This window comes from Phoca vitulina, unplaced genomic scaffold (assembly GCF_004348235.1).
Source record: "Phoca vitulina isolate PV1807 unplaced genomic scaffold, GSC_HSeal_1.0 scaffold65, whole genome shotgun sequence".
In the NCBI taxonomy this organism is placed as follows: domain Eukaryota; kingdom Metazoa; phylum Chordata; class Mammalia; order Carnivora; family Phocidae; genus Phoca; species Phoca vitulina.
The window spans coordinates 3,288,853-3,298,236 of record NW_022589768.1 but is presented as its reverse complement, the minus strand read 5'-3'; the positions used below and the strand labels follow the sequence as shown (position 1 = coordinate 3,298,236).

Sequence of the window (9,384 nt, the reverse complement as noted above, 5' to 3'; positions counted from 1 at the left end):
GAGGAAGGGAAGAAAGGAAGAAGGGAGAGAAGGAAAGAAGGGAGGAAGGAAGGGAGAGAAGGAAGGAAGGAAGGGAGGGAAGGAAGGAGGGAAGGAAAGAGGAAACTCAGATTTTATCAGAAGAACCCTGGAGTGTGGGGCAATGCGTGGTATGTGTTATTCTCAGATACAGTGTTGTATTCTGGACACTACATTTTAAGATTAAACACGTGCAAACTTAAGTGTGTTCAGAGTAAATATTCATGGACGAGCTGGGACGGTTGAAGGGAAAGCTAGTGCAGGGTTCTTGAGCAGCGGCTCATGGAGACTGGCGGTCCCCTGCCCTGGGAGGGGTGTGGTCCAGGAAGGCGCTACTGTGTCACCGTCAGGAAGAACATACAAACATCCATGCGCAGAATCGCCCTGGTGGTGCTTTCTTCGCCACCACGGGGCTTTTCTCTGACCGTCTGTGCTTGCTCCATGCTACTGGCATCAGGGGGGAGAGGCAAGAACCGGTGCACGTCGGGGATATTACTGCTGGTCTTTGGGTAAAGAAGCATCCGTGAGAAGGGGGCAGGGAAGACCAGCTGGCAGAAGGTGGCAGCGGGGTTTCAAAGCAAAATCCCATCTTCACGGCCAAGGGCAGGAGAAAAACTCGAGGACCCCTCTTGAGATGCAATTTTCTCTGTTTTCTTAGGGGGGGGGGAATATCTCACTGACCCAACCAGAGAAACCAAATGCCTGCATTTATAACATGCCTATTTTAGTTATTTTAGAATCAAGATTCTTTTTTTTTTTTTTGTAAGTAAAGGTGGAGAAGTTATGGAAAGAAACCCGACTCTAACTATAAACCGAACAGATGGGATAGTGGGAATAAAAACAAATTAAAGCAATATTGCAAAGAACTCTCAACTTTCATTTAAAAATATATATGATGATGTTTTTCAACTTCTCACATTCAACCTATGAGTAGATCGGGTGACAAAATGAAAAATCAATTTCAGCTGTGTATATTTTAAACATTTACCTAAATGATTTGGACTTACCAACCCAGAAGTCCAGATGAATGTATTAAAGTGCTATTTGTGTGTTTTTTTATGAATTAAAACTTTATTTTATATTATGTTATAGACAGGACGCAGTTCCATTTGGTGACATTTCATGTAGAAAATTGAACTGAACAGTGATCTAATTAGAACAGTAAATAGTATGGGTTTAATTAGCCCTTATTCCTGATGACAGATTTGATCAGTTGCCAGATATTTATCCCTTCCTTTTGCTTGACTGTTCCTAAAGTATTACCTCAAGCAGGACCGTGCACTGTGCTATAAATAGGTAGCTTGGCAAGAAGCCATGAAACCCACTGACCGGTGAGTCTTGGGTGGAATTGATTGGAAAATCCCTCCTTGGTTCATTATTCCATTTCACTTTTGAAAGTCCTTTCTACAGATCCCCCTCTTAATTTAAAAAAAATTTTTTTTTGGTTGGATGAGGTAACATGGCCTAAGGGCTTAAGGAAGCCCGTGTAATATCTAGTTCAGCCGTTCTCTGTGGTTTTATTAGTATTAGGGTTTCCTTCATAAACGTTCCTGTTCTCTGACTTACAGCTTCCCTGTTAAATTCTCTCTGACTTGAACTTTTCTGTGTGTGGATGTGGTCTTTGTTTGCTTGCTTACAAATATTTAATTCAAGAATTAAAGTGTTTGCTTTAAAATTTTTTTCTTTTTGCCAAATGCAGAGAAACAAAAACAAAAGAAGATAAAATCAGTCAGAGTCCTTGAACCTGGAAGTTGCCACGGTGAACATTTTAAATTAATTCCCTCCTTTCTAAATGCACGTACATGGTTACCTGTATGAAAAGTGATGCAGACTTCCCCTGTGCTCTAAGGATTGTCTTTTACCCCCTCCTTCAAAAAAATTATTTTGGGAAAAGATATTTTAAAAAAAAAGGAAGTTCGGATAAAACTAACATCTGTTATAGCGCCCCTTGGCTTCATCAGATGTAACGTTTTGTCATATTGGCTTCAGATCTTTTATGAGGGTGGAGGAGCTCTACGGCATTCAGCTGGCATCCCTTCTGTCATGGACAACATTTGCTCCTAGCCTACATCCTCCGTTCTCAGAGGCAGGTTGCTCCTCCCAGCCCATATGCTTGTCCTTGTGGTATGCATTTTGTGTGTACACTCACATCCCTGCACCTTTATCCAAAGGGTGAAGAGATAGCAAATGTTGTGTGTGTTTTTATTTTAATGTAAATAAAATGGAAATTTAATGGAAATCTTCCAGTCTTTTCCTTTGTAGCTTCTACCTTTGTTGACCTATCTAGGACAGTCTTGCCTCTGTCAAGTCTATAGACTGTTAATCTATAATTTTTCTACTATTTTATGGTCTCAGTGCTTTTAATAAAAATTCTAATATATCTGGAAATCATTTTGGTGTATTTTGTGAAAAAGTCATTTATTTTTTTAAAAAATTTATTTATTTTGGTGGGGGGAGAGGCAGAGAGAGAATCTCAAGCAGACTCCACATTGAGCATGGACCCTGACGTGAGGCTTGATCTCATGACTCAGAGATCATGACCTGAGCCAAAACCAGGAGTCAGATGCTTAACCAACTGAGCCACCCAGGTGCCCTGGTTTTTGTTTTATTTTTAAAAACGTTCGTCACACTGACTTGTGGTTCCATCCCACCTCCTTATACTTGAGTCTATTTCTGGACTCTTTTTTTTTTTTTTTAATTTAGTAGATTTTCACTGTTTATCGCTATGCCAGCTCTCTACCCTTAATTGAGGCAATTTTGCTCCAATTTCCCTTCTTTTACAGTTTTTTTCTTGGCTCTTATAGACTTTTACTCCACCAGATGAACTTTGGAATCATTTTGTTGGGTTCAAAAAAAATTCCCTTGGGGATTTTGATTGGAGTTGTTATAAATTTATAAGTTAATTTGGAGAGAATTAACATTTTATAGTTTCAAGACTACCCATTTACGTCTATATATGTTTCTTCTACTCTAGGCCCTTTAGTGAAGTTTTGTAATTTTATGGAAGTAATACACATCATTTCTTCTCATATCTACATCTACATCTGTCTATACATTTTTAACATATACCTGTCCTCCTCTTTTCTCTAGAGTATCCCAACATAAGTCAACGGTAGCCATTCCAGAACACTAATTAAACCCAGTTAATTAGTTGGTTTAATTAGTGGACCCTTCTCTATTTTCTTGGATCCCCAAGGCTTTAGTTACTTTGTCTTCTTGGGATGGGGCCCTTTTCAGGAGATTCCACAAATCCTCCTGCAAAATAATTTCCTTGGAGCTAGCGCCCATCTGTCTGACAGAAGGGCAAACCAGGATTTCAGTGGCGAGAAGTCTTAGGTACATGCTGGGACCCTGCTGTGTAGGTTATAAAACATAACTTAGCCTATTTAAATTTTGGAATGATAAAATTTCAAATTTAAAACTGACCTTAGAAGCTGCCCGGACAAAACCTTCATAACGTGGAAGGGTACTTATGTGACACTAGTTTCCATATAAAACTGTGTGTGTGTGTGTGTGTGTGTGTGTGTGTGTGCTTAATGTAGCCATTCCAAAGCAAAGCATCTCTAGGCAACCTTCTCCTCTGTGAACAGCTTAGAATAAGACTCTGGAAAAACTGGAGAAGCGTGGGGATAGTTCTGGCATATTTGTCTATAATTCCTTGTGTTTTTTCACATTCTAGACCTCAAGAAACACTCGTTCAGATGAAGACAAAGACAGCAACTGGGATGCTTGGGGCAGCTGGAGTGACTGCTCGAGGACTTGTGGGGGAGGGGCATCATACTCTCTGCGGAGGTGCTTGACTGGGAGGTAAGTGGTGGTTTTACCTGCTCTTCTCCGTGGATGTCAGTGCCTTTGAAGGGTGGGGCTGGGGAGACAGCTTGGCTTCTTGGCTTCGGAAAGGTACTAGGATGGTGATATGACATCTGCTATATATAAATACTAGTCATCCTCAAGTTACCATATTTAAATAGTAATGGCCCCATTTTCATGAGTGCGGTCATAGTCCATCCACATGAGACTCCCAGCTCAAAGGAGCCTGGGGCACTAGACACTTTAAGCTTTGCAGGAGGGAAGCCTGGCATGTTAAGTCACTTGCCTCAAATTGTCAAGACTAGGGATAATGGCTCAAGTCTTCTGGGTTCTACCCTTGAGTTATTTCAATTTTAGTTCATTTCTTGTTCACTTTCTCTGAGCAACCCATTGATTAAGAAGGTAATGCAAGTTCTGTTTTCATACCTTAGGCACGCTTATATTAAATAATGTGTTAAAATGTAAGATCTGCTTCTTAAAAAACCCATGAGTTTGTAAGAAGCTCACACGTGTCATTGCTTTTGGGACAATTTGAGGTAATCCTTCATAGGGCAGTTTAAATCCCAGCCAAGAATTTACCTTTGCTGTCAGGTAAGACAGAGCCCCAGGTTGATGAAACCTGATGTCCTGGTTCTGGACCAAAGGAAGGCTCCAGGATCATGGCAGCTGTCTTCAGATTTGGGATATTGTAAAGCAAAAGTGTAAGTTGATTTTCCCTGAATAGTGTCAAGGTATAGATCAGAAATGCAGGGAGAACATATTTTGTCTGGCTCATGTTGGGATTCATGGATGTCACTGTTTTATGGGATATTAAAGAGTGACCACATACATCCTCCAGTTTCATTGAGACAGTGCACGGTGGGACAGTTGGGAGATTGTGATGTGGCCTTGAGAAGGAGGACTCTTAGTTCACTGCAGGACAGCAGGGGGAGGCTGTTGGAGGCGCTGTTGGTGACATTACCCCAGGCTGAGTTTCAACTCAGGGCACTGGGCTCTAAGTGAATGGTTGCACAACTGAATCCAGGGATTAGTCTTGCGTAGACAAACTGGTATACCTGCTTCTCCTATATTGTTACCTTGGGGAGGAAACGAAGACCCTGTTACTCTAAGTGCATCATGCTGTGTGGAAGGATGACAGGATGTTATGCTGTACTGGCATGTATTGATCCCAATGAAGCCTACAGTAGGAGGGCCGTGTGCCTGTGGGCAAGGGTCAGGGAGGGACTTCTCATGTGTGGAATAAGACTTTTCCCACTGCTGTTCAGTCACTTGGGGGAGAAGTTTCCAGCATAGAATCTGGTGTCCGGAAGGTAGGACTTAAGCACCACTCTGTGGCCTCCAAATCTGAGGGGTCTGAATAATTTGCAATCAGTGGTGGGGTTCAGTTGGAAAAGGAGTGGCGTTTATTTGTGTTTGTCTTTTTTTTAATAGTATGTACTTGTATTTGTTAAAAAGAATTGGATGAATATATCGAAGACCATGAATGACCACTTTCATCATTTTGTCATGCAACCAAAATGCTTACATATTTATTGGTTATTTTGTTAATTAAAAAATAACTGATTTTGTCTGGAATATAATTTTGCTAAGTGATCTATTTTAGTGTGTGTATGAATGTGCATCTTCTCTTTCCTAACTGGGGTCAGCTGATCATTAAACACTTTGGATAAGGAAGGGAGGTTGCTAAGATGCTTCTGTCTTTTCTGCACCTATTCAGGAAGGGCAATTTGGGCATGAGGAGAGCAACAGGAGGAGGAGGTCTGTCTTGACATTAGTGAGCATGTCTCGGTGCTCTGTGGTTTGGCAGATGTTTAAAGCTGTCTCCTTCTGTTGTGAACACTTTGATGGATTTCTCTGAAGCACTATTTCCTCTTTTCTCCCAGTTCCTTGGCATGTCTTGCCAGCAGTGACCTTGAAATGTGCTGTTCACAATCCTGTCTTGGTAATAACTGTTCTTCCCTCAACTCTTGGACCACTAGGCATACTCCAGGTGTCCCCCTGTTGATGTCTACTCACCCCTCAGTGGTCATCTCGGCAGGTTCCTAAGACAGCTCTATGCTGCGTGTCTTGCATGTGGCCCACCCCTGGCTCACCAGAAACCCTCTTGTGAACTTTGCTAAACAAACTCTTGAAGTGCTGGGATTCATTGCAGCAATACCTACTCTTCATACACAGGCGCTGTGACCAAACTCTCTGCCCTTAAATTTCTCAGGTATGAATTAGCCACCAACCAACTGCAGGAGACACGGGTTGAACTCTTTAAGTCTTGTCCCTAAAATTTCATCCCCTTGATTTGGAGTTAGCAGATTGAAGCCCTCATCCCTTTTCTTTCTTGGTGGGGCAGAGTGAGAAGTAGGATCATAGCACACATTTCTCAAAGAAATCTTCAGAAATCCTTCCTCTATATAATTCTCTACTGAGGTGTCTTCAGCACCAGACCCTTTTAAAAATAAAACCATCTATCTGTCTATCTATCTATCTATCTATCTATCTATCTATCTATCTATCTATCTATCATCTATCATGTGTCTATCATCTTCCAGTATAGTTAACATACAGGTTAGATTAGTTTCAGGTGTATAGTATAGTGATCCAGCAGTTCTGTACACTACTCCATGCTCATCATTATAAGTGTACTCTTAATCCCCTTCACCTGTTTCTCCCATGCCCCCACCCACCTCATTTCTGGTGACCATCAGTTTGTTCTCTATACTTAAGAGTCTGTTTTTTTGGTTTGTTTCTTGTTTTCTTTGTTTGTTTTGTCTCTTAAATGGTATTTGTTTTTCTCTAACTCATTTCACTTAGCATTATACTCTCTAGATCCATCCATGTTGTTGCAAATGGCAAGATTTCATTCTTTTTTTATGGCTGGGTAATACTCTATTGTGAACACGTCTTCTTTATCTATTCATCTATTGTGGGCACTTGGGCTGCTTCCATAATTTGACTATTGTAAATAATTCTGCAATAAACATAGGGGTGCATATATCTTTTTAAATTAGTGTTTTCATTTTCTTTGGGTAAATACCCACTATGGAATTACTGGATCTTTTGGTAGTTCTATTTTCAATTAAAAAAAAAATCTTCATGCTGTTTTCCACAGTGGCTGTACCAGTTTGCATTCCTGCCAACAGTGCACGAGGGTTCCTTTTTTCCCACATCCTTACCAACACTTGTTGTTTTTTGTGTTTTTAATTTTAGCCATTCTGACAGGTGTGATGTGATATCTCATTGTGGTTTTGGTTTGTATTTCCCTGATGTTGATGAGTGATATTGGGCATCTTTAATGTGTCTGTTGACCATCTGTAGGTCTTCTTTGGAGAAATGTCTCTTCATGTCTTCTGCCCATTTTTTTTTTTCCATGCAGAACGTGCCCTCTTAAATACCCATCACCAGGCTAACCCATCCTCCCACCCCCCTCCCCTCTAGAACCCTCAGTTTGTTTTTCAGAGTCCATCATCTCTCATGGTTTGTCTCCCCCTCTGATGTCCCCCCCTTCATTCTTCCCCTCCTGATATCTTCTTCTTCTTCTTTTTTTTATCTTAACATATATTGCAGTATTTGTTTCAGAGGTACAGATCTGAGATTCAACAGTCTTGCACAATTCATAGCGCTCACCATAGGACATACCCTCCCCAGTGTCTATTACCCAGCCACCCCATCCCTCCCACTCCACCCCCCACTCCAGCAACCCTCAGTTTGTATCCTGAGCTTAAGAATTTCCTCAGATTAAAAATATCCTCATACCAGTGAGGTCATATGATACATGTCTTTCTCTGATTGACTTACTTCACTCAGCATAACACCCTCCAGTTCCATCCACGTCATTGCAAATGGCAAGATCTCATTCCTTTTGATGGCTGCATAATATTCCACTGTATATATATACCACTTCTTCTTTATCCATTCATCTGTCGATGGACATCTTGGCTCTTTCCACAGTTTGGCTATCGTGGACATTGCTGCTATAAACATCGGGGTGCACGTACCTCTTCGGATCCCTACATTTGTATCTTTGGGGTAAATACCCAGTAGTGCAATTGCTGGATCGTATGGTAGCTCTATTTTCAACTTTTTGAGGAACCTCCATACTGTTTTCCAGAGTGGCTGCACCAGCTTGCATTCCCACCAACAGTGTAGGAGGGTTCGCCTTTCTCTGCATCCTTGCCAACATCTGTCGTTTCCTGACTTGTGGTGTGAGGTGGTATCTCATTGAGGTTTTGATTTGGATTTCCCTGATGCCGAGCGATGTTGAGCACTTTTTTATGTGTCTGTTGGCCATTTGGATGTCTTCTTTGGGAAAATGTCTGTTCATGTCTTCTGCCCATTTCTTGATTGGATTCTTTGTTCTTTGGGTGTTGAGTTTAAGAAGTTCTTTATAGATTTTGGATACTAGCCCTTTATCTGATATGTCATTTGCAAATATCTTCTCCCATTCTGTCAGTTGTCTTTTGGTTTTGTTGACTGTTTCTTTTGCTGTGCAAAAGCTTTTTATCTTGATGAAGTCCCAAGAGTTCATTTTTGCTCTTGCTTCCCTTGCCTTTGGCGATGTTTCTAGGAAGAAATTGCTGCGGCTGAGGTCGAAGAGGTTGCTGCCTGTGTTCTCCTTTAGGATTTTGATGGACTCCTGTCTCACATTGAGGTCTTTCAACCATTTGGAGTCTATTTTTGTGTGTGGTGTAAGGAAATGGTCCAGTTTCATTCTTCTGCATGTGGCTGTCCAATTTTCCCGACACCATTTGTTGAAGAGACTGTCTTTTTTCCATTGGACATTCTTTCCTGCTTTGTCAAAGATTAGTTGACCATAGAGTTGAGGGTCCATTTCTGGGCTCTCTATTCTGTTCCATTGATCTATGTGTCTGTTTTTGTGGCAGTACCATACTGTCTTGATGATGACAGCTTTGTAATAGAGCTGGAAATCCGGAATTGTGATGCCGCCAGCTTTGCTTTTCTTTTTCAACATTCCTCTGGCTATTCGGGGTCTTTTCTGGTTCCATACAAATTTTAGGATTATTTGTTCCATTTCTTTGAAAAAAGTGGATGGTATTTTGATGGGGATTGCATTGAATGTGTAGATTGCTCTAGGTAGCATTGACATCTTCACAATATTTGTTCTTCCAATCCAGGAGCATGGAACGTTTTTCCATTTCTTTGTGTCTTCCTCAATTTCTTTCATGAGTATTTTCTAGTTTTCTGAGTACAGATCCTTTGCCTCTTTGGTTAGATTTATTCCTAGGTATCTTATGGTTTTGGGTGTAATTGTAAATGGGATTGACTCCTTAATTTCTCTTTCTTCTGACTTGTTGTTGGTGTATAGGAATGCCACTGATTTCTGTGCAATGATTTTATATCCTGCCACTTGACTGAATTCCTGTATGAGTTCTAGCAGTTTTGGGGTGGAGTCTTTTGGGTTTTCCACACAATGTATCATATCATCTGCAAAGAGTGAGAGTTTGACTTCTTCTTTGCTGATTTGGATGCCTTTTATTTCTTTTTGTTGTCTGATTGCTGTGGCTAGGACTTCTAATACTATGTTGAATAGCAGTGGTGATAGTG

The 9,384-nt window shown here is 40.9% G+C and overlaps 1 protein-coding gene across 1 annotated transcript in view; it reads left to right on the top strand.

Annotated features, from left to right (window-relative positions):
* Positions 1-9,384, top strand: part of ADAMTSL3 (ADAMTS like 3) — a 282,288-nt gene that overhangs the window by 47,422 nt on the left and 225,482 nt on the right. The window contains exon 3 of the mRNA XM_032391915.1: positions 3,698-3,825. Coding sequence (XP_032247806.1) covers positions 3,698-3,825 — 128 coding nt within the window. The remainder of the gene's footprint in view (positions 1-3,697; positions 3,826-9,384) is intronic.